General features: G+C 34.1%; 4 protein-coding genes across 5 annotated transcripts; 1 reads left to right on the plus strand and 3 right to left on the minus strand.

Moving 5' to 3' along the window:
- Positions 1 to 8,722: 8,722 nt before the first annotated feature.
- l(1)G0320 (signal sequence receptor subunit 1 l(1)G0320) lies at positions 8,723 to 14,669 on the minus strand. The gene is made up of 4 exons (XM_075302999.1): positions 14,511 to 14,669; positions 10,251 to 10,322; positions 9,185 to 9,901; positions 8,723 to 9,116 (listed from the first exon to the last, which is right to left on the minus strand). Exons 2-4 carry the CDS (start codon positions 10,312 to 10,314, stop codon positions 9,004 to 9,006), a joined length of 894 nt encoding a protein of 297 aa, XP_075159114.1. The 5' UTR covers positions 10,315 to 10,322; positions 14,511 to 14,669; the 3' UTR covers positions 8,723 to 9,003.
- LOC142232262 (uncharacterized) lies at positions 12,623 to 14,500 on the minus strand. Its single transcript, XM_075303000.1, has 4 exons — positions 14,256 to 14,500; positions 13,778 to 14,195; positions 13,590 to 13,710; positions 12,623 to 13,150 (listed from the first exon to the last, which is right to left on the minus strand). Exons 1-3 carry the CDS (start codon positions 14,341 to 14,343, stop codon positions 13,674 to 13,676), a joined length of 543 nt encoding a protein of 180 aa, XP_075159115.1. The 5' UTR covers positions 14,344 to 14,500; the 3' UTR covers positions 12,623 to 13,150; positions 13,590 to 13,673.
- A 3,892-nt stretch (positions 14,670 to 18,561) lies between the features above and the next one.
- On the plus strand, positions 18,562 to 19,011 carry RpS28b (Ribosomal protein S28b). Its single transcript, XM_075299221.1, has one exon. The coding sequence runs from the start codon at positions 18,653 to 18,655 to the stop codon at positions 18,848 to 18,850; it is 198 nt and encodes a 65-aa protein (XP_075155336.1). The 5' UTR covers positions 18,562 to 18,652; the 3' UTR covers positions 18,851 to 19,011.
- Positions 19,012 to 22,073: 3,062 nt separating this feature from the next.
- LOC142228722 (uncharacterized) lies at positions 22,074 to 23,222 on the minus strand. 2 transcript variants are annotated; one of them, XM_075299219.1, is made up of 4 exons: positions 23,067 to 23,222; positions 22,808 to 23,004; positions 22,648 to 22,749; positions 22,074 to 22,587 (listed from the first exon to the last, which is right to left on the minus strand). In XM_075299219.1, the coding sequence occupies exons 2-4, from the start codon at positions 22,999 to 23,001 to the stop codon at positions 22,251 to 22,253; spliced, it is 633 nt and encodes a 210-aa protein (XP_075155334.1). In that variant the 5' UTR covers positions 23,002 to 23,004; positions 23,067 to 23,222; the 3' UTR covers positions 22,074 to 22,250. The 2 variants fall into 2 exon arrangements, with proteins under 2 accessions (XP_075155334.1, XP_075155335.1); XM_075299220.1 differs by lacking the exon at positions 23,067 to 23,222 and having other exon boundaries at positions 22,074 to 22,218; positions 22,250 to 22,587; positions 22,808 to 23,060.
- Between the last annotated feature and the right edge of the window lie 1,367 nt (positions 23,223 to 24,589).

Raw genomic sequence — 24,589 nt, forward strand, 5'->3', positions numbered from 1 at the left:
CAACATCAATTAAATTTTTAATTGAATCAATTCAAAAATTAATTGAATTTTGCTGAAAAAAAATCAATTAATTTTTTAATCAAGAATTTTTTCTATGCCCAATTAAAACTGTGATTGATACTATCATTTTCGTGATTGAAGACATTTCAATTAAAAAATTAATTGGATCAATTAATTTGGTGATTGAATCAGAGAAAAAATTTTTTATGTGTATGCATTTTGCATTTAATGTTCCGAAATGTTTTATTTTATCAAATGGTGGATATCAGACAATTCTTGCCGATGCCCTGCCAATATTTTTTGAATTTGACGGCGCTTCTGAGAATCCCCACCACGTCGAAAACAATCGTATACGACATCCAAAACACGTCGGAAAAGCGCCGTCACTATTGAGAAGTTATAACACGCCAAGTTACTACAAAAAAGTATCGCATGAGTGCAATTATTAGGTGCCTTTTTCAATAATTTTAGAACGACGCCAATAAGAGCCCCTTCAAACAATCAGAAAAAGTCAATTTTAAGATAGTTGTAAAAGAATCATTGCGGTCAAGTAAAACACTATTGTTTAGATGTTTATTAATTTGATTAAACATTTATAAATTCTTATAAATATAAGATTTATACCACTATCACAACACATTTAAAATAATTTTTTGCATTAATAATAAAATGATGTTGAGTTACATTTTGCAGCGTCTATCAGCCAGTGTTTTTATTCTCGATGGAGGCAGCGTGTCCGTAAAATAACAGGTTGGCTGATAAGTTCGCGATCTGACACATAGATGGCGTCGCTAGTATTAAATGCATATTATTTTTATATAGTACCAACCTTCAAATGATGCATGCCAAAATTAAACGTCTGTAAGTCAATTAGTTTGTGATATAGAGCGTCTTTTGTGAAGCAACTTTTGTTATTGTGAAAAAAAAAATTAAAAAAAAAAAGGAATTTCGTGTTTTGATAAAATACTGTTTTCTGAAGGGAAAAAATACGGTGGAAGCAAAATCTTGGCTTGATAATGAGTTTCCGGACTCTGCCCCAGGGAAATCAACAATAATTGATTGGTATGCAAAATTCAAGCGTGGTGAAATGAGCACGGAGGACGGTGAACGCAGTGGACGCCCGAAAAAGGTGGTTACCGACGAAAACGTCAAAAAAAATCCACAAAATGATTTTGAATGACCGTAAAATGAAGTTGATCGAGATAGCAGAGCCTTAAAGATATCAAAGGAACGTGTTGGTCATATCATTCATCAATATTTGGATATGCGGATGCTCTGTGCGAAATGGGTGCCGCGCGATCTCACATTTGACCAAAAACAACAACGTGTTGATGATTCTGAGCGGTGTTTGCAGCTGTTAACTCGTAATACACCCTAGTTTTTCCGTCGATATGTGACAATGGATGAAACATGGCTCCATAACTATACTCCTGAGTCCAATCGACAGTCGGCTGAGTGGACAGCGACCGGTGAACCGTCTCCGAAGCGTGGAAAGACTCAAAAGTCCGCTGGCAAAGTAATGGCCTCTGTTTTTTAGGATGCGCATGGAATAATTTTTATCGATTATCTTGAGAAGTGAAAAACCATCAACAGTGACTATTTTTCTTTTCTTTGTTAGACCGGGGACTTATCAGCCAACCTGTTATCTGAAAAACAATCACTTTATTCTTATTCCATTTGGAAAGTCAAAAATTGTTCACAAATGTACCTTTTACAATTTTAACGCCCATTTTCATGAAGCTCCGTTAGTGCTCCGTATCGATCCGACACACTGTAAGATTCTTTACAAACACCGACATTCCGTCCGGTATAACCCCTGCCAATATTTTTTTAATTTGGGGCGCTTCTGAGAATCCCCACTACGTCGAAAACAGTCGTATACGATATCCAAAACTCCTCGGAAAAGCGCCGTCACTATTGAGAAGTTGTACCACGCCAAGTTACTACAAAAAAGTATCGCATGAGTGCAATTATTAGGTGCCCTTCTGGATACATTTAGAAGGACGCCAATAAGAGCCCCTTCAAACAATCAGACAAAGTGCATTTTAAGATAGTTGTAAAAGAATCATTGTGGTCAAGTAAAACATGATTGTTTAGATGTTTATTAATTTTATTAAACATTTATAAATTCTCATAAATATAACATTTATACGACTATCACATCACATTTAACATATTTTTATGCATTAATAAAAGATTGATGTTGAGTTACAAGTTGCAAGTTGCAAGTTACATGTTGTAGCGTCTATCAGCCAGTGCTTTTATTCCCAATGGAGGCACGGTGTCTGGAAAAATATTGGAAAAACTATCACTTTATTCCATTTGGAAAGTCAAAAATGGTTCACCAATATACCTTTCACAATTTTAAGCTAAATAACTATGTTTTCAACACTTCATTATCGTTTTTATTTAAATAAATTATAAGAAGCTAGTTGTGCTTGGTGTTTCACAAAATATAAAATGGCTCTTGTAACAATAGTGATGGCAAAATACTTTCATGCGAATAGTGATCGCAAAATACTATCGTGAGTCTGTGGCAGCGATGAGGATGAAATGGAACTTTGAAATGCTGGCAGGGAACTGATAGTCTGTAAAGCGCATTAGGAACTTAACTGCCGAACATTTTTCAGTTAAAGTTAACTGGAGAGAAGATATTTGGAATTTACTTCTGTTAACTGGCAGTTAAAGCCTAACGGAGCTACATGAAAATGGCCGTAAGCGAAATAACTATGTTTCAGCACTTCATTATCGATTTTATTAAAATAAATTATAAGAAGCTAGTTGCGCTTGGTGTTTCACAAAATATAAAATGGCTCTTGTAACAATAGTGATGGCAAAATACTTTCATTTACATTTCATACTTCCCCATCACAGTTGGCGATTGTTGCAGTGTCACTTACGAGTCTGTTGTAGCGATGGGGATGAAATGGAACTTTGAAATGCTGGCAGGGTGGGAGACCTATACAGAAATAAAATGCCGTAGTTAAACTAATGCTATATTTACTTATTTTTATTGTAAAAAAAATATTTGTTTGTAGTTCAATATTATTATTATATTAATTTTTTAATGATTTTTATACCCACCACCATAGAATGGTGAAGGGGGTATAATAAGTTTGTCATTCCGTTTGTAACACATCGAAATGTCGATTTCCGACTATATAAAGTATATATATTCTTGATCAGGGAGAAATTCTAAGACGATATAACGATGTCCGTCTGTCCGTCTGTCTGTCTGTCTGTTGTAATCACGCTACAGTCTTCAATAATGAAGCAATCGTGAAATTTTGCACAAACTCGTCTTTTGTCTGCAGGCAGGTCAAGTTCGAAGATGGGCTATATCGGTCCAGGTTTTAATATAGTCCCCATATAAACCGACCTCCCGATTTGGGGTCTTGGGCTTATAGAAGTCGAAGTTTTTATCCAATTTGCTTGAAATTTGAAATCTAAAGGTATTTTATGACCATAAAGAGGTGTGCCAAAAATGGTGAGTATCGGTTCATGTTTTGGTATAGCCCCCATATAGACCGATCTCCCGATTTTACTTCTTGGGCTTATAGAAACCGCAGTTTTTATTCAATTTACCTGAAATTTGAAATCTAGAGGTATTGTAGGACCACAAATACGTGTGCACAAACTTGTGAGTAGCGGTCCATATTTTGGTATAGCCCCAATATAGACCGATCTCCCGATTTTACTTCTTGGGCTTATAGAAACCGCAGTTTTTATTCAATTTACCTGAAATTGGAAATCTAGAGGTATTGTAGGACCACAAATACGTGTGCCAAAAATTGTGAGTATCGATCCATGTTTTGGTATGGTCCCCATATAAAACGACCTCCCGATTTGGGGTCTTGGGCTTATAGAAACCGTAGTTTTTATCCAATTTGTCTGAAATTGGAAATCTAGAGGTATTTTAGGACCATAAAGAGGTGTGCCGAAAATGGTGGGTATCGGTCCATATTTTAGTATAGCCCCCATAAGAACGATCTCCCGATTTAACTCCTCGGGTTTCTAGAAACCGTAGTTTTTATCTGATTTGCCTGAAATTGTAAATATTCTGGTATTTTAGGCTCACAAAAACGTGTATCGGATTAAGTTTTTATCGGTCCATTAGGTAATGCCTCCATATAGACCGACTTCACTTCTTGAGGATGTAGAAGGCGCACAGATCATGAAAATTGCTTGAAACTCAATGTAAAATTTCCAGATTTTACTTCTACAGATTTAATATTTCAAATCAAGACGTTATTTTATAATTTTCTTGCACACTTACAAGAGATGTTAATGATTCCTCTAAAACTCAAACAAAAATGGTCCTTATAAATCCAGAATCTGATATAGTCCTCATAGGTGAAATCTTTAAATTTATCTTCGGGAAGTGCCCTCAAGTCCTCAAGCCCTCCTGAAATTTCAAAGGAAACCCTAATATTTGGTTCATGGTGGTGGGTATTTAAGATTCGGCCCGGCCGAACTTAGTGCTGTATATACTTGTCTTTTTTATTTTCAGTACATTTTTTCTATGAGAGTATTGTAATTTTGTGAACTGCAGTTAAAAAATTCGAAGTTTGTGAGCTCCGTCCAACATTGATACCGTAACTTTTTGAGTACAGTGTTGCATTTTGGGTTAATTTACACTTATGTCGCTTGTTTTTTTACGACATTAGAATATATACTCTTTGATGGAATGCGCCTAAATGCATACGCACTAAAAAATGTTAGCAAAGACATAGCCTTGTTCCCATATACAAACGTTTGAAAAATACTAAAATTCAGTAATTTTTCACATATTTTTTCAAAGGATTAGGGTAATATTCTAGTTGAGGAATTGTTGAGAAAATCGCGTTCTCAACAAAAAACAACAGTAAAATTCAACACATTAGCAATAATTTCTTAATTGTAATCCTCAAATTGAAATGCATCGCTACTCAATAATTTCTCAAACAGTTTTCAATTTGAGATAATTAAAATTTTTGCGAATATTTTCTAACCACAATTTGTATGAAATACAATCCCAGTTCTAACTGAAAGTCCACGCTATATTCCTAGGGATTTTGTATAATTTATTAATTTTTTCGGTAAAAAATATAATAATATTAAAAATATCATTAATAATATATAAAAACAAGTATATACAGCACTAAGTTCGGCCGGGTCGAATCTTAAATACCCACCACCATGAACCAAATATTAGGGTTTCCTTTGAAATTTCAGGAGGGCTTGAGGACTTGAGGACACTTCCCGAAGATAAATTTAAAGATTTCACCTAGGAGGACTATATCAGATTCTGGATTTATAAGAATCATTTTTGTTTGAGTTTTAGAGGAATCATTAACATCTCTTGTAAGTGCAAGAAAATTATAAAATAACGTCTTGATTTGAAATCTTAAATCTGTAGAAGTAAAATCTGGAAATTTTACATTGAGTTTCAAGCAATTTTCATGATCTGTGCGCCTTCTACATCCTCAAGAAGTGAAGTCGGTCTATATGGAGGCATTACCTAATGGACCGATAAAAACTTAATCCGATACACGTTTTTGTGAGCCTAAAATACCAGAATATTTACAATTTCAGGCAAATCAGATAAAAACTACGGTTTCTAGAAACCCGAGGAGTTAAATCGGGAGATCGTTCTTATGGGGGCTATACTAAAATATGGACCGATACCCACCATTTTCGGCACACCTCTTTATGACCCGAAAATACCTCTAGATTTCCAATTTCAGGCAAATAGGATAACAACTTCGGATTCTAGGAGCCCAAGAAGTAAAATCGGAAAATCGCCTATACCAAAATATGGATCGATACTCACCATTTTCGGCACACCTCTTTATGGTCCTAAAATACCTCTAGATTTCCAATTTCAGACAAATTGGATAAAAACTACGGTTTCTATAAGCCCAAGACCCCAAATCGGGAGGTCGTTTTATATGGGGACCATACCAAAACATGGACCGATACTCACAATTTTTGGCACACGTATTTGTGGTCCTAAAATACCTCTAGATTTCCATAAGCCCAAGATTTCTATAAGCCCAAGAAGTAAACTCGGGAGATCGGTCTATATGGGGGCTATACCAAAATATGGACCGATACTCACAATTTTTGGCACACGTATTTGTGGTCCTACAATACCTCTAGATTTCCAATTTCAGGTAAATTGAATAAAAACTGCGGTTTCTATAAGCCCAAGAAGTAAAATCGGGAGATCGGTCTATATGGGGGCTATACCAAAACATGGACCGATACTCACCATTTTTGGCACACCTCTTTATGGTCATAAAATACCTCTAGATTTCAAATTTCAGGCAAATTGGCTAAAAACTACGATTTCTATAAGCCCAAGCCCAAATCGGGAGGTCGGTTTATAAGGGGACTATATCAAAACCTGGACCGATATATCCCATCTTCGAACTTAACCTGCCTGCAGACAAAAGACGAGTTTGTGCAAAATTTCAGCACGATTGCTTCATTATAGAAGACTGTAGCGTGATTACAACAGACAGACAGACGGACATCGTTATATCGTCTTAGAATTTCTCCCTAATCAAGAATATATATACTTTATATAGTCGGAAATCGATATATTTATGTGTTACAAACGGAATGACAAACTTATTATACCCCCGTCACCATTCTATGGTGGTGGGTATAAAAATAATATTAATGAAAATTATCATACATTTAATGTTTGAGTTTCTTATAATCAATGTAAAATTTCATAAAAGTAATAATTAGAATTATTAAATTTATGAAAAAATGCATTAGATTAATTACCATTTTCATGCTGCTTTAATGATTTTCATCATGAATAGTATGAATAACATTCATAAATATAATGAAAAGTTTTCATTAATATAAAAATGGGGTTTCATTTAAGTAAAAAAACGATCATAAATAGAATGATGAGATTTCATAAGTGTTATGAATAATTTTCATTAATGGTATGAAAACCTTTCATGTATGCTATGAAAACTTTTCATAAAATTCAATGATTGCGTTTTATAAATATTATTACAATTTTCATTAATTTCAAAGTTATGAAACAGGTTTCATAAATATAATAAAAAGCTTCATTGGGATGAAATAAAGAACATTTTTCATAAATATTCTGAAAAATGCATTACTATTATGAACACTTTTTTCTGTGTACTTACCTTAAAGACCAAATAAATCTAAATTCAAAGTTTCTGGCAAATCGTCTCAAAATCAATATATGTATGAAACACACTTGTTAAACCTCTTTCTGGTACCAAAATGAACCTACGATCCAAACCTTAGTCAAATCGAATGAATCGGCAGATCGATTTATGTATGTAGGACTTCCATATTTTGCATATAACTTTAAGGATCCCAAATAAATCTGAAATCAACGATTCTAGTAAATCGTACGAAAATTTAAGAGTGGGAAAAACGCTAGACTCTTTGGCAATTGGTAATGGGTCTGGTATGATCCATGGGTGATGGGTCTGGCATGATCCATCTTCGAACTTTACATGCCTGCTCCCAAAGAAAAAATACTTTCCTCCGGAATGGATATTTTCTTTAAGGGCCAATAAATCTGAATTTATTATGTGAATATATGTATCTCAAATATATTTCATTTGACTTTATTGAAAATTTTTTAGTGTTAAAAGAAAACTTCTCGTGTTCAAAATTTCGTTCCTCAGAAAAGTCTTATTTCAGTGTGCCAACATTTCAAAACGAGTTTTTCGTTATTGACAGCGGTGCGTAATAAAGGGATATCGTTAAATCGCCTTAATATTTTATCTTGGGCATTGAAATGGATCGATTCATTCCATCTTGCCTAACATTCTAGAAGAATAAAAATTTCCGGTTTTTTACCAAAAATTGGTGGAAGAAAAACATGTAGGCAAATTGGATGTTTATATCGATTTTGGGGTTTTTTGAGCAATAATACAGACTTTTAACTTCAATTGTGGGTGTATTTCGGTTGTTTCGAATTTCAGGTGGATCGAGTGAAAAATAAGTCTTCAGAACGCTCATAAAGTCAAATCTGTGAATCGCTATATAGCTTGAAGAAAACCTCAGGAAGATTAGGGAATCAGATCTGCACAGAAAAAAATTTCATGAAAATTTTTCCAATTAAAATCTTGAGTTTTAAAAAATATCCAATTAAAAATTGAATTGATTCAACAAATTTTTTAATTTAAATAAAAATCAATCACACAAAAGTAATATTATCAATTAATTTTTTAATTGAGTGTCAATTAATTTTTTTTCTGTGATTGAAGAAATTTCAATTAAAAATTAATTGGAGCAATAATTTCGTGAATAACAAAAACATGTGTGTGTGAGGATAAGTCTGTATGGGATCTAAATATAATCGTACACCGATATAGATCAATCAATTTTTGGCGTTACTTCAGGTTGAATACCCACATTACGTATTGGTCGCCAGGCGGATGGGGTGAAAAAAGGCCTTTAAAACATTCAATAAATCCGTCTATGAGGGACTATAGTGAAATCTTCCAATTCCATCTCTATATAACTGAACACAATATTTGTTTGTTTCCTTTTTTTATTAAAAAAAATAATAATAATAATTACTCTAAGCATTATATTTTTAAGAATGCCACGACATTAAATTTGAATTACTAAATGAAAAAGGAAGTTTTGTTGATTAAATTTCTACACAACGTTCTTCTTACACGGAACATAAGAACATCAAGCGTTCTTCTTAATAAAAAAATAATAAGGCTTTCTTTTTCATATTTTCCCATTATATTTTTTACGAAAAAACACAATTCGGAAAAGGTCTTCTATAAATGAAGACAATACATATTTTATAAAAAAAAAAAGTCTGCCTATGGAAAAGTGCTTCGTTCATGGTCACACAGAAACACAATCCCATCGTAACAAAATCTCAAAACTCCTCGAAAAAGAACAACTTTGATATGAAATGATAAATTATATGAAGATTTTTGAGGTGTGAGTGGTAGTGTTGAAGTTGTTTCGATGATGTTATCGTAAAGCTACATCCTATTGTTGTTTTACAGCCTTTTTGGGTTTGGGACTTTGTGTTTGCTTGGGACTGCTTTGTTTACCGGGTTTCGGTGATGTTTTTGGTGTTTTGGACTTTGGTGGCGATTTTTCTATAAATAGTAAAAAAAGCATTGATTAGAAACTAATCTCCATATAAGAGTTAATATGTTCGACTTACGCAAAGCACGTAAAGTTTCTTGCGGCAGCCACTCATAATCAATGGAGCTATCATTTGAGGTACCAGTTTCAATGGTCTTCTTGGCTGCAGAACGCTTACGTTTACCGGAAGAGCCCAACAAATATTGTTGACCAATGACCAAAAGAAGTACCACAACACCAGCCATCAAGAGATATAAGAAGAAGGTTTCACCGTCGAGACCCTCATCAACTTCGGAAATCAAAATGGTTTCGTTGAAGACAGCTTCACTGAATTGTACACCATTGGAATCTCTATAGTTCATGGCAATGTTTAAACCAAAGGGACGGCCAGCGAATTGGTCAGATGGCATGAATGAGTACGAGACGGTAGCTTCAGAACCGGGTTTTACTTCACGGTTATAGGCAATAGCAGAGAAGTTTTGAATGTAGTAGTTGAAATCCATAGGGTAGCGGAAGGAAGCTTCGACAGATTCAACAACGAAATCATTGGGTCCTTTATTGGTGAAGCCAATCAAGAATTCAACAGGTTTTCCACCGGGCAAATCCAATTGTTGGCCAGGTGTGTATGTGGGTTTGGTGAATAACAGGAAGGTGTCCGCATACGGTGATGTCGTTTGCAGGGGTTCCGAGTCATCGTCAGTTTCAGCATCTTCGCCAGTCACAGAGCCATCATCTCCATCGGCTTCAACAATATCATCCTCAGCAGCATCTTCAGCAAAAGCGGAGAATTTGTTTGCTAACCAATAAGAAAAAGTGAAAGTCAAATTAGATGGTTTGCTAAGTATCACTCAATGAAAAAATCTCGCAAAAATGATCAACTTATCAAGAACCCCGACGTATCTTCGAATTACCCTAAAATTACAAACATTTTCTTTATTTTCATTCAAAATCAAGCATTTTCCTCAATGTCAAAAAATATTTTTGTCGTCGTATTTCTGCCACGTCAAATTTACGTCGGCTGCTCGAGCTAAGAGAGGCAACAACAAAGCCGACTTCAGTTCACGTATCTATCATGCAAACATACACACAAACACATTCACTTCTTCCATAGAAATTTTGGCTTTATGGTCAGCATAAATACTTACATCCATTAAATGTGCAGATTATGGTTGGCAAGACCAGTAATAAAATCAGCATGTAATTCTTCATATTGTGTCAATAGCTCCGTTCGAGAACCCCATAATTTTTGATAATTATCACAAATTTTTACTGGAAGTCGTTCGTTTACATCAAAAAGCCAGCAAAAGAGAGTCAGAGAGAGAGAAAAAATGACAGTTCTAGCTTAAATATTTTGCAAGTTTTTGCTAGAGATTTTTTCTCCAGTAAAATCTTGCAAAACCTACCATTTGTAAGAATCAGCTGTTCATTTTGTAAACAAGTTATTTAAAGATACACTCTTTTTGCTGTGGTCAATGTAAGTTTTAACAAAACTTGTAAGTACCAGTTATAAAACCCCGGACAAATGGAAATTACTACAGAACATTCGATTGGGGATGGTACCCACTCCATAGAAATGCAAGGTAAATACATTAGCTTTTTGAGTTATTACAAAGATAATTATACAAAATAATTAAAGGACCTGCAACTGCTGTGTTAGCCACCGTAATGCTTTTAATGGAATCATCATCATCGGAGAGTGAGGATGAGGAGAATGAAATTATTATACACATGTTAAGAAGGGAAAGCAACATCTTCCATAAAGGCATGGCTATATTCCAAGAAAAAAATAGGAGAAATTCGATCAAATCATATATAGAAGAAACAGTTCCAAAATATAATAACGTCGAATTTCGTTCCCACTTTCGAGTTTCACGAGAAATTTATGAATCGCTGACAAATCTCTTTTCCAAATGGCCCCACTATGAAATGCTTCGTTCCGATAAACGAATTCCAGCAAATGTTCAAGTTTTATGTTTTTTATGGTTTGCTGGTCATGAATCTTGCAGTTTTCGAGATCTGTCTGATCGATTCAATATGTCCCTTTCAACAATAAGCGCTATAATAAATAGGGTGTCTTTGTTTTTTAGCAGTTTGAGTCCAGAAATTATACGATGGCCGTCAGATGAAAAGAAGGAGGAATCATCTAAATACTTTGCAGAGAAATGTATGATACCAAAAGCTATAGGTAGAACTTTGTACAGTTTTGTTTTTAAATTATTAATCCAATGTTTCCAATTACAGGTTGTATTGATGGTACCCATGTAGTCATTGACCCACCAAAATCTGGAAAAGATGAATATATTGATAGAAAAGGGAACGTAACAGTTTGCTTACAGGGAATATGTGATGAACGCAATAATTTCATAAATGTATTTGTCGGATATCCTGGATCATGCCACGATAGTTGGGTTCTGAAGAATTCACCAATATATAACAAGTTACCGTCATATTGTGGAGGTTGGACATGTCTACAAGTTTAGACTTTCCTTAATTCTTTATTTTCAGATTATTATTTACTAGGTGATTCAGCATATCCTTGCAATAAATACATCGTTACACCTTACAAGGACAACGGGCATCTTAGAAAGGCTCAAAAAGAGTTCAATATGAAACTGAGTACTGGTAGAATTAAAATTGAACACTCATTTGGAATACTAAAGCAACGATTCCGGCAGTTATACTACTGCAAATTGCGAGGAATGAGAAAACTTTGCCATTTTATAAGAGCCTGCTGTGTTCTTCATAACATTGCTAACGAAGATGGTATGCATTTTGAGCCAACTGCATTCCAGGAAGAGGAAGAAGATTTTATGGATGATTATCCAGATAACGACAACATTTCGCGTGGAGATGACGTGCGAAACGCAATATCAAAATCAATACAAGATGTACTTACTACAAAGAATTAATTTTAATTTATTTAACTTTTAATTATAGCTCTACATTTAAAAATATAGTAAGGTAATCATATCGACTAGAGAATACAGCAATCCCTCGATTTACGTTGTTTCGATTTACGTCGTTAAATTTTTTGTTTTATCTACCTTATATGAATATTGTTTTTAAGAACTCTGAATCCAAATCTGCATTTGTTTTTTTTTCTATCAGCTCGATTTTGCGAGATATACCGTTATGTTCAAAATTAAGACACTTCCGCTATATAAATTGGAATAACTTGAAAACAGTTCAACATATTAAATTAAAAAAAATCAGAAAATCCCTAGCAATATTCTCTTTTAGCCGTCTTTACATTGTTTTTCAATTTTTCAAGTAGTTTTGGAGATATCGTTCAAGGAAAGACGGCTAAAAGAGAACATTGTTAGGGATTTTCTGATTTTTTAATTTAATATGTTGAACTGTTTTCAAGTTATTCCAATTTATGTAGCGAAAGTGCCTTAATTTTGGCCATAACGGTATATCTCGAAAAATCGAGCTGATAGAAAAAAATAAATGCAGATTTGGATTCAGGGACCTCAAATTACTAAAAATTCACTATAAATTTCAATAAAACGAGGGATTACTGTATTTATTTCACATAGAGTAATACTATTTATTTTTATAGAAAGAAACATTGTTTGCACTGTTAATTATTTTTTGTGAATATTTCTATTACAAAGACGAAATAGAAAAAAATAAAAAAATTCATTTACACTGAAAATTATTTTAAAACTATTTCATTTCACTAAATAAAACATATTTTGTAATTTTCATGTTGTATTTTAAATTTTAGAAATATGGTGAAAATACCAAATGTTCATTTTGGTTAACTAAACTGTAAGTTAGAAATTGATAAATTAAATATCTTGGAAGTATTGATAAACAAATTATTTTTTCAATATGTTCACTAGGGTTTCAAGCAAATCCACTTTCTTCTTCTCCAGAGCTTCTTTTCGTTCGGCACGTTCTTCTCTTTGTTTCATACTTTGTTCTAATGTTTGTTGTAGAATTGCATCACTCTCTTCTCTTTTTTTTGCATGTTCTTCAGACATGTCTATGAATTGTTGAAGGGCTGTTTTCCGTTTTCTTGATGATGAACTACATGGATCTTCGAAAAATATAAAAAATATTATAACATGAAAAACCTGGTTAAGTGGACCCAAGACTCAAGTCCGTATTGCTACGGGCTTGCTGGCATTGTGATCTATAAATCTACATCTAAATTGAGAAACAAATTAGTCCTGGACGGTATCGTTTTACTACCAATAAATATTACAATAGAATGATGACGCATGCAAAGAATATGTATCGACATTGAAATTTGTTATAGGATCACATTACACTCAAAATCTACATTTCAGATTTGAAATCTACTTTTTATAAGGCAAATGACAGTTGAATCTAGTAAAAGTGGATTTTGAAATTGTAATGTGAATGAGGTATTAGAATAAATAATAACAAAACGTCATTAACCGAATTATTTTCGAAATAGGACGATTTTTTCCGTGTAAGGCGTACCCTTAAAATTCCAAACGAAATTTTTGTACCTGTTTCAGATAAATTTGGGCCTTCGATGAGTTTTAAATCCGCCGAAGACACTTCCGCTTCACTGTCGAGTACAAAATCTGGATTTATAGACTTTTTTCCTGCAAAAGATCGTCCAATTCGCTGCAAAACGAAAGGACATAATGGTATTAGATTCTTAACAAACATGTGCATGCATTTTTTAATTTACCTTTGATAAGGGCACGTCTGCCTATTCCGACCAGTCTTAGAGTTGTAAAGTTGTGTGCGTTTGTATTTCCGTTCCAAACTGAAATACTTGGTTTCCACTTGTTGAGAATTGAAATTGTATCCAAGTGAACACAATTCTTCTGAAATCTTTATCCACATTTGTTTTTTATTTTTTAGGCTGGCCGATTTTCCCACTTTTGGCCGTAATTCTTTCACTTTGGATATCAAAAATTTTACTGCTGGCTCAATCCACACGGACTTCCCGGCTCCTTCATCGTCGTTGGTGCAAGTGATGACTTCATTTTCAACGTGGAACTCTTGGTGGGGGTAAAGAAAGTCATCTTCACTCTGGGTGAAAACTACTTCCTCAAAACTATCACCAGCAATTTCGTCCACCACATTTTGCTGGTATTCCTCATCTGTAAAATGTCCGAAAGTTACATTTTCTTGAATTTATTTATTTCTTGTATCATACTTACCGAAAGAAATTCTTTTGTATGTTCCCGGTGAGCAAATTACGTCCAATTTTCTTTTATTCATTTTTCTTGGTTTACGTATTTGAAACATAAAATACAATCACCTGATCTGTTTTATTTGCAAGTTTTTACTGGATGGCGTTCGCGTACTTTTTGTGGCAAGAGAGCAAAAACAAAGCAAAGAGAGTAAAAACGGTTTTTACTCTCTTGCTGGTTTTTACTGGATATTTTTTACTGGAAAAGTACGCGAACAAACCTAATATCGTTATAGCTTTTCTCCAATTATCTCAAAATATCACAAACAAACAGCTAAGGGAAAAGCTTAATGCCGCGACTCACACGCTCCTCGTTCAAAATGATGTGACGGCAGCGAAATCTGAAAAACGTATGAAAGCCGAATGTGGGGGTATTAGAGAAAACATACAACGAAGTTTTGTTTTGACATTAACGAAATGTTATTACGTGTCGAGGGTTGTCAAATTGTATCTGATTGAATTTGACGGCCTATTTTTAGGAAGTGTCCTGAAGTATATGCATAACAGGGTGATTTACATTTCTTATTATTCAATTTTTGTATTATTAAAGTTTCAAGATTATAAATAGGTATGTTTGCGTACTTTTCCAGTAAATATTGTCCACTAAGAACTTGCAATGGATTTTACTCGCTTTGCTAAAATTAGCAGAAATGTACGGGAACGCTCCTTCACTGCTTCTCAAAGGTCAAATTTGATATCTCTCTGGCTCTCTTATGCTTTTTTGAAATCAAATAACGACTTTCAATAAAAATTTGTTCTCGAACAGAGCTATTATCTACATAAAACTAAGTCACAAAGCAAAGAAAACCATATATTTATTGTTATTTTGTCGATATTAAGTTCGTGTTTCGCAAATGATAACTAAAATTACAAAAAAAATAAGAATAAATATGTAGCTTTTTCATTTTTTGATAGCCTAATATCAATGCAGGCTGGTTTTGGGTCCAAATGATTTTTATTACATATCACACTTACATAGTGGCTTTGTTTTGCAAAGAAGATGAAAGAATTAACATTTTGTTTGCAAAAAGTTGCTTAATTTGGTGGGTATAGTCCAAATTATCAATTCAAAAAGTTTGCTATCCTTTAAATAACGTATTAAGCTGAGTACTATGTTCAGTTTTCAGGCTGAAGACCAGCTTGTTTTCACGGTTACTTTTTTTAATTAACTAATTTAGAAATATAAAATTAATTGCAATCGATTCCTTGGATCTTTTCCATCCATTATTTGGCAAGACTCGATCAAAATATAATCGTCTTCATAAACATATTTGTACTTTTAATTTAGTGTTCTTACTGATTTAGTTTTCACTTTAGCGATTTTAGCGGCTAAACTCGAACTTAATACTCACCTTTAACCGTGGAAATATTTGATTTTCACAAGAGAAAAAAGAACATAGTACCGGGCCTTTAAGAGTACACTCTACAGCGGTCGATGTCTGCTGTTATATTTTTATACTTGAGGGTCTAACGGACAACAAATTATAAAATTTTTAAGTTATTTTCCCCAAAGCATATTTTTTTTAGTGTTCATTTATTTCCAAAATATAAATTTGAATAAACTTAAATAAACAAAAGTTAACTATATTTTGTGTAGCAGATCTATATACTACGTCCCATGCAAGGGCACTCTAGTATAATTATTATGTTATAACTAGTTCTTTTTTTTAAGATTACAATCTTTAAATTATTTAGGAAATAATAATATATACATTTGTAATGAAAAATATATACAAAAAACATCACTTTTGGATGGGTATTAAAAAAAAAAGATAGGTCTAGAAAATAAAAGAGAAAATAAATATGCAGCTATATATGTAACCACCAAAATTTTTTCGGTTTTGGTTTTTGCGTTGCGCTAATATCTTTAACTGATATGCTAGTCTCGTATCTAAGATCAATATGAGTATTTTCGCAGTTGATTGCCTTTATGTTTGCCCGTCTGTAGTTATGATAAAATATAGGGACTCCGTTTACATTTTGAAATACGTTTAATTTATCTAGAAAAATGAATGACTCTGGGGGGACTTCCCCAAAGCATATTTACGAACCAAAAGTAGTTTTTGGTATATTTTTGCACTGTAATATGGTGTTCTCACCAAGCATGTTTTGGGGTTTGAGATGTTTTCCCTTTATAAGCACTTCAAAACGAGTCGTTTTCGCCATACTAAAAAACAAGTTCAAAACACAAGTTTTCCTCCAAAACACGTAAATTTAAGAATATGAACCCACCTAATTTGGAATATACCCCGAATAACATACACTATTCAAAATATATGTCAAAATATTGAAATAAGTTTCATAGAAAAAAAAGTATAAACAAAGGCTTTTAAGAACATGGACATGTGAAAATAATATAAAACATTTTTTCCCTTTGCGCTCGCGGTAATTATTTGGACATAGGTTGCGTATATGTGAATTTCGAGTAAATGTGAATTTCTAGTTTCCATGGCAACTGTCAAACTAAAACATCTCAACCCGGTGTGAACGGTGAAATATTTTGGAAAAACGAATGAGGAAAACGAGTCGGTGGGAACATAGCATAATATACTTACAAGCTTCTAAATACGATCATCAAACATTTTGTTTGCTGTTATGCCTCAATTTGATAAATATTCAGATTTTTGGGCTATAGATATTCATAAAATGTTGTTTTAATTGTGTTAGGATAGCTGTTATGCCTCATTGTCTATTTGTTTCTCCCAAACTAAAACATGTTTTAGAGTAATCGAGTTTAAAAAGTAGCAGACAATGTTTGTTATTTCAGCTAACAGTGACTGCTTTGGGTGTACCTTTATTATCCGTCCGTTTTGAAACAATTACAGCCAATTTCTCATATCCGAAACGAATGCTTTCGTTCGACTAGAATGCCCAAAACATCTGAATTTATAAAGGAAAATCAGCTGTTTTTGGCATTTCAGTCGAACGAAAGCGTTCGTTTCGGATATGAGAAATTGGCTGTTAAATATATCTGCTAATGCGCTTTACCAACTATCAGTTATTCCGGACGGAATGTCGGTGTTTGTACAGAATCTTACAGTGTGTCGGATCGATACGACTTGTCGGCGATGACTAAATAATCGGTAAATGTGTTATCGATCCCATAAACATGCAGCAGTATCGATTATGCCTTCGGACTTAACATATAATGTGGACAATGTATGGGATATGTTCGACACGAGCACTGTCGTCCGGAATAACTGATACTCTGTAAAGCGCATAAGGTCCTTTCAAACGTATGAAAATCTCTTCAACAATTAAATTAAACAATTAAAAATTCATTTGTTTCAATTTTTTTAATTAAATTTTTTTAAAGATCATATTATAAATTTTATTTCTTGTAAAAAGCTGCAAAGACAAAAACATACCTCTGTAGCCTGAATAGTCTAAAGGGCACCTTATACGGTCGGATAAACCCTACGACACAACACGTTGCGGCGACAAATCCGCTAGTATAAGGCCATGTTCGCGTGTTGCGGGGACGTGTTGGCATAAAATCAAAACAACTTGGATTTTTTCCGGTTGGGAGGCACAAATCTTCACGTGTAAGGGGATGTTCGCCAAACATTAGCAAAAACAAATTTATTTTCATAATTAAAACAAGCATTTCTGCAATGAAATTAATGAGGGATCGCTCATTCAGCTTGGAATTTTTATTGTTTCTTCCATTTTTATTGAAAAAATGGCTTTAAACCTAACTTTTCGTCCATCTTCATTGTTTGTGTTTATGCTTCTTCTTATTTCTTCATGTTGTTATCATAATTGTTCGTGCAGTGTGAGGGTAAAACTTGAACGAACACACAACAAATAGGCGAACCTCTGTCGTAGTGTTTATCCGACCGTCTAAGGTCCGCTTAAGTGAGCACAAAATAACGATTTTCGAAACAAGTTGAAACTTAAGTAATTTTATTTCACATATCCTATCCTTTTTGACGATCACTATTGTGAACTTTGACAGCCCGTTTCTATACGTCGAACAAGCTTTATCGATATTTCTGGCGTGGGAGATCAAAAATATAAAAACAGAAACAGAAAAACTACCTTTTTTACCGACTTTCTTCAGTTATTGCAGGTATTGCGTAATAATTGTCTTTTTAAAGATATTTTTAAAACAAAAACAAAGAAAATTCAAGTCAAAAGTTCCTATAAACAACAATTATAAATTTTCTTACACACCCATTAAATCGCATATGCGACAATACAACTCTGGGGGATGACACATAGCACACTGAACGAAGATTCAACGAAACAAAACAAATTCGCCAAAAATTAACGAAATATCGTTCTTTTCGTTTCCGGCTGTCACTTTGTGTGTGTGTCGCACGTGAATTTTTTAATTGAAAAATCACAAAATATTGATATAATATGGATAAACCAGTAGTTTGGGCACGTGTCATCAAAGTTTTGGGCCGTACCGGTTCCCAGGGTCAATGTACCCAAGTCAAAGTGGAGTTCCTCGGTGAACAAAACCGTCAAATTATCCGCAACGTTAAGGGACCCGTTCGTGAAGGTGATATCTTGACATTGTTGGAATCTGAACGTGAAGCCAGAAGACTTCGCTAAGGGTGGAACTGTCATCAAAGTTGGAAGGAGGCTGATATAAAATATTGGACACTACGGCTATTATGGAATTTATATTTTAGAAATATATAAGAAAAATTGTGTTAACACCAGCTAACCTAAAGAAAATAAAACAAGCCTCTGGAATGCTTTGAGAATAAGAATTATGTTTTATAAACTGTTTGTGTGATGTGAAAATTCTTGATGATTTTGGTTTGTATTTGTGTTGCTAAAGGTGAATGCAGAAATTGTTGCTCATGCTGGTGCAGTATTATCAATATTGCAATTTTATTATTGGAAGACTACTTGCTGTTGCACTACACATGCCGGTTGTGGGACCTGTGCTGGTATATCCCAATTTGGAATTTCATAATTTCCACATTCAGTCATACAGCATGAATTGGTTTAGTAGTTCTTTGTTACACATCTTAGTACATAGGCTCCTTCTGGACATATTATAAGCAATGTCATAGGAGGCGTAAGAAGTTGAAGTAAAACAGATAACCGACACAAGTTCTAATATAAGATTTATCTTTTTTGTAGGAAAAGTTTTGTAGGTAAAGTTTGGATTGTATCTGAATACTTCTTTTCCCCATTCATTTAAATGTTATTGAGCTTAATATAGAATCGGGCAGCACTCAGTGATAAGAGAGAACTTCACCACTGTGGTATTACAATGGACTGAATAGCCTAAGTGAGCCTGAAATATTGGGCTGCCACAATACCTAACCTTCATTTACGAGACTGTTGTAAATTCGGAACATTTTAAATATAAATAAATAAATAGCTACATAGCAGCTTGCAGCGACAAATTGGTGCATAAGCTTCTACAGGTCCCAGAAAATGGTAAAAAGAAAGAAAGAACAAGCCGGTAGAGAAGAATACCTTAATCTACTGAGGGACAAGCAAAAACGTATGCAAATCGTTTAGGCAGAAACATGTCTCGAACAACCCGGCGCCCACAGCTAATAGGACAGGGCATGATGGTATCAAACCATTGGTCTGATAACTTCTCATGCTTGAAATTCTTTAGTCGATATTGGGAAGTCTGTCCTTTGCAAGTGATCGCTTGGCTTTCAGTTTACATCTTTTTATTTTTTTCTTAGTTTAACTTTATTTAAATTAAACAATATGAGTACGTTTTATATATTCTTATTGGTTTTACTGGATATACAGTTCATATATTACGAAATTCGAGTTTTAGTTCTACATTATAATCTCCATGTACAACTGAGGTTACATTCTAATTGGATTGATCTATCGAGAACCGGAACTAATTTTCGTCGAAGAAATAGTATGCAAGATTGCGTAGGAAACACGACTGGAATGGTAAAAATGTTTGGTTGGCTGATGGCAGGCATAAGGTCACAAAGTTTATTCATTAAAAAATATATTGTACAAAATTTAATATCCAAATATTGTGCGAAATTCACATTGAGCAGATAAATGTAAAAACTGTAGGCCGGTTCGAAGTTTATATACTATATATCATGGATTTTAATTTTTGGGCACCGATATATTTTAGAATAGTAGGGTTCCATTGGGATCTAGTTATATATACAGATCATACAACCAAATATATGATGGTTTTAGATTTTCAAGATATTGAAGTAAAATTAAAAGATGTTTAGAGGCCACATTAAAAATAGGTCGATATGAACAATTTTCAAAATTATGTGAGCCAGTGAATAATTAATTTTAAATTGGATGCCGGATAGACGATTAGGTTAGGTGGCAGCCCGATGTATCAGGCTCACTTAGACTATTCAGTCCATTGTGATACCTTATTGGTGAACTTCTCTCTTATCACTGAGTGATGTTAAGCCCAATAACAAGGGACCTCCTTTTTATAGCCGAGTCCGAACAACGTTCCCCATTGCAGTGAAACCACTTAGAGAAGCTTTGAAACCCTCAGAAATGTCACCAGCATTACTGAGGTGGGATAATCCACCGCTGCAAAACTTTGTGGTGTCCGGTCGAAGCAGGAATCGATCTCACGACCTTGTGTATGCAAGGCGGGCATGCATGGTGGATTAGGTGCCTAGAGGATCTAGACGTAAATCAGCACTCTGGTAAACATGAGGGACTCAAACATCTTCGGCGAACTTTGGATTACTTTTGGCAACTGCGTTGTAGAGCTCGACGGAAGAGGGTTTTTGGCTGAAACCGATGTTCGGCAAAAAAGCGATATTTTCCTATTATTTTCCTCAAATTTGTAATTAAAAAAATGTTGCGTGTTTTAGTTCAATATTGGAATATTTTTTCAACAAATGCATATATACAACAATAAAAGGTAATTCAGTCCAGTAGTTTGATATTATAATGACAAAAAATGATGTTTTATGATTTTTTTTACGTTTTATTTACACGGGTATTTTTACTGAAGCAAATTCAACTTTTGGATAAATCAGTATCAAATAAATTATTCAAAAAGCTTAGGTTAATCGGCCTCTTGACGCCGAAGACAGATTCATGGCCGAATGGCGAAGACGATGCTTTGGTCGAGCTCTACTGCGTTGCTGTTGCAGACTATGAACATTTTTCTAATTTCTTTAACACAAGATAGTTCACATTTTCTTTACCCCTCTGAACGTGGAAAGATAGCAGTGGATATTTTATCATTGTGTGGTAAGGCCCAATAGGTCCTTAGGCGAAATTTCTGATCTCGTAAGAAATCTTAATATAAATTGCGTAAATAAATTGGTATTTTAGTTTTGGAACAATTAAAACACTGATATAAATATACGGTTATATAGAAGAATTTTCATTTTAAGTAAATTTTAGTTCAATTATTATATGAGTGTTTCTTCAAGATGTAAGGCTCAATATTAACAAGCTCTTCATCAATATATAACTGAAAAACATGGCAAAATAATTTGTTTTTTCCTAGTTCCCAGAGACGAGAACTTACAGGTATTGCTGGAAGGAAAAAAATTAGCTCATATGTCAACATTTGTGAAAGCAGTGTGATAAATAAATGTTGCTATATCTACGGGATGTATGCGGAATATAGGAAAATAAATTATGGTAATATGACCATCATTGAGAAAATATAACTAAAAGTATAGTTATTAAACAATAATGCTAAGCAAGTATTAAGGGTCCGGTATGAATGGGATAAATAATAAAAATCCTTAAACTCAGTTGTAGTTCAGAACTTCTACCCCTAGGGAATAAATTTTATCACCAGGTCGGTCTCGCTTCTGAATTAAAAAATTAATGCACAAAAGTTGTATATGAAATTATTTAAATTTTAAATATGACCTAAATTTATAAATAACAAAAATTACAATTTTTAATTTATAAAATACAAATTCTTCAGATTCACAGCCGATTTTTTTATTAAAAATTGTAGTCAAATGCCAGAAATAATCGATACGAGTTTCATAAAGTCATTGTGACATTAACAAACTGCCTTGGGTTTCAAGCACTTACAATAAGTTAAACCCATGTTAAGGTATTCTTCAAAATCTTCTGAGGGCTCGATCAATGTCTTGTAATAGCCTATTCCTTCAAACTTATAAGGATCGAGAAGCTGAGAGTTATACTTTAATTTTAAAACCCAAGCGTGAAAATATTTGAACAAATCATTAACTAATTCTATATAAAAAGCTAATGGTTTGTGGTAAATGTCTCCAAGAATTAGCGGCGTTTGCATTGTCATATCCAGTTGGGAACATAAATCATCAAATGTGCGACAAGATGATCTTAATTCATTTATGGAATTCGATATACGACAACTGCAACAAAAGAATAAAATAAAACCCGATTTTAATATCTGAATATCCGTTTATGCTTACTTCGATGTCTTCAAAGTTTTGAGTTTTTCACAGAATTCCTGTAGGATCGTTTCTTCAGCTGGATTGGCATAAATATCAGGAAATTTGCAACATGGTCCCGTGCTACGAAGGAAAAATGAGTATTTACGAAATTTTGTTTAACTCTCCAGGAGCTCTTTACCTTGAAAGAAGGATATAACGTTGCGACAAAACCCATAATCTGGAGACCATATCCTTTTGCAAAATCATCTCATGTTTCATTAATTCGTTATGGTCGCGTAATTCCTTTTCAAGAATCAAGAGGTGTTGCAATACTTCCTCTTCCATTTTAGTGTGTTCTAATATACGATCATTTATGCTTTCTCTGATAGACATGATCTAATTTAAGAAAAAAAAATGAAGCTTAGTTTGTCAATACTGTAATTCAGAATATCCCCTACCTTGTAAACATTTCTACAGCTGAGGTTAGACCGTTTTTTAATTTGTTGGTTTTCTCTAGAAATAGTTGGCAATACCTCCAGCGGAAATTTGTAGCTGTTAATAGGTACGTTCGTTAACTTTTCAAGTAAAACTTGCAAAGAAGTGATTAAGTCGCGTGTATCTCTAACAAAATTTGATTTCTGACAAAATGTCTGCTACCCATGAGAAATTCCTGGCACCTTTGCTAATAAAGTTTTGGCTATAGTTTACATTGGGCGAGTTTTAGAGAAAACCAGTATATACGGCAAGGCCGAATCTTATGTACCCTCCATCATGGATTGCGTAGAAACTTCTACTAAAGACTGTCAACCACAATCGAATTACTTGGGTTGTGGTAATACTTGCCGATAGCAAGGTACTTACAACTCTTTAACATCGTCTTCTAAATTAGAAGTTAGTCCATACGGGCAGATTCAAAAGCTATATAATTCAGTTCTTGACCGGAATGCATTTTTTCTCGGTAAAAGAGAGGCAGAAGTGAAATATGGATGGTCGGTTTATATAGGGGCTATATAAAATTATGAATTTGTGTTATTAGTACCAAATTTTAGCAAGATCAAATGCAATTTGTTTATCCGGGAAGAAGTCCATCTGGGCATAGGTTTATCTGGGGGCTATATATAACTATAGACCAATATGAACCACTTTTGGCGTGGTTGTTGGCGACCATATTCTAATACAACGTACCAAGGTAATGGAATATATACTCAAAACTCAAATAGTTGAACGTGTTTTTTCAAGTGGAGTTCTCGGTGAGCATCAATATGCCTACAGAAAGGGTTACAATACAGCTGCAATGCTGTTAACTATGACGGAGTATGTCAGGGAGAGGCTGAATGCTGGCGATGATTGTGTTATGGTGTCCTTGGATTTGTCAAAGGCTTTTGACCGTCTGAATCACTCAATGTTAGTAAGGAAGCTGCATACGCAATATGGTTTTACGTCATCTGCATGTAAGATGGTTTGGTCATACTTAGTGAAAAGGTCTCAGTTTGTGCGTATGGGTGACCGTGATTCATATGTGGCAGATCTGTCTTGTGGTGTGCCCCAGGGCTCTGTGTTGGGACCACTGTTTTTCATAATGTTTGTTGATGACTGTGTGGATTGCCTAGATTTGAACGTGGTCAGACCCTACTTATATGCAGATGACGTTCAGCTGATCTTTACTGGCTTTAGGGGAATTTCACTTGTTCTTGAGTCAGGGATTAATGATAATTTGCGGTCTCTTTCTGAGTGGTTGACGGACAATGGCTTTGTTCCCAATCCGGACAAGACTAAGGCGGTTATGTTCCGTACCGGTCATCGTTTGTTTTCATATCCGAGGATTCATATGTGTGGTACTAATATTGAATTCGTTGACAGTACTAAGTGCCTAGGGGTGATGATTGATGATTGTTTGAACTTTAGTCACCATATTGATTATGTTTCCTCCAGGGTCACATTGGGACTTAGGAAATTGTACTGTTGTGGTCTGAATTTGCCT

This window comes from Haematobia irritans, chromosome 3 (genome assembly GCF_050003625.1).
Source record: "Haematobia irritans isolate KBUSLIRL chromosome 3, ASM5000362v1, whole genome shotgun sequence".
NCBI classification, from domain to species: Eukaryota; Metazoa; Arthropoda; class Insecta; order Diptera; family Muscidae; genus Haematobia; species Haematobia irritans.

Bases quoted from the DNA above. Each gene is read 5' to 3' on its own strand.
- LOC142228722 (XM_075299219.1), bottom strand. From the start codon at position 23,001: ATGTCTATCAGAGAAAGCATAAATGATCGTATATTAGAACACACTAAA. The intron at 22,750-22,807 runs GTAAAGAGCTCC...TTTCCTTCGTAG, and splicing joins CGTTATATCCTTCTTTCAAG to CACGGGACCATGTTGCAAAT. The intron at 22,588-22,647 runs GTAAGCATAAAC...CTTTTGTTGCAG, and splicing joins AAAACTTTGAAGACATCGAA to TTGTCGTATATCGAATTCCA.
- RpS28b (XM_075299221.1), top strand. From the start codon at position 18,653: ATGGATAAACCAGTAGTTTGGGCACGTGTCATCAAAGTTTTGGGCCGT.
- LOC142232262 (XM_075303000.1), bottom strand. From the start codon at position 14,343: ATGTTTCAAATACGTAAACCAAGAAAAATGAATAAAAGAAAATTGGAC. The intron at 14,196-14,255 runs GTAAGTATGATA...GACATTTTACAG, and splicing joins ATACAAAAGAATTTCTTTCG to ATGAGGAATACCAGCAAAAT. The intron at 13,711-13,777 runs GTAAATTAAAAA...TTCGTTTTGCAG, and splicing joins CAGACGTGCCCTTATCAAAG to CGAATTGGACGATCTTTTGC.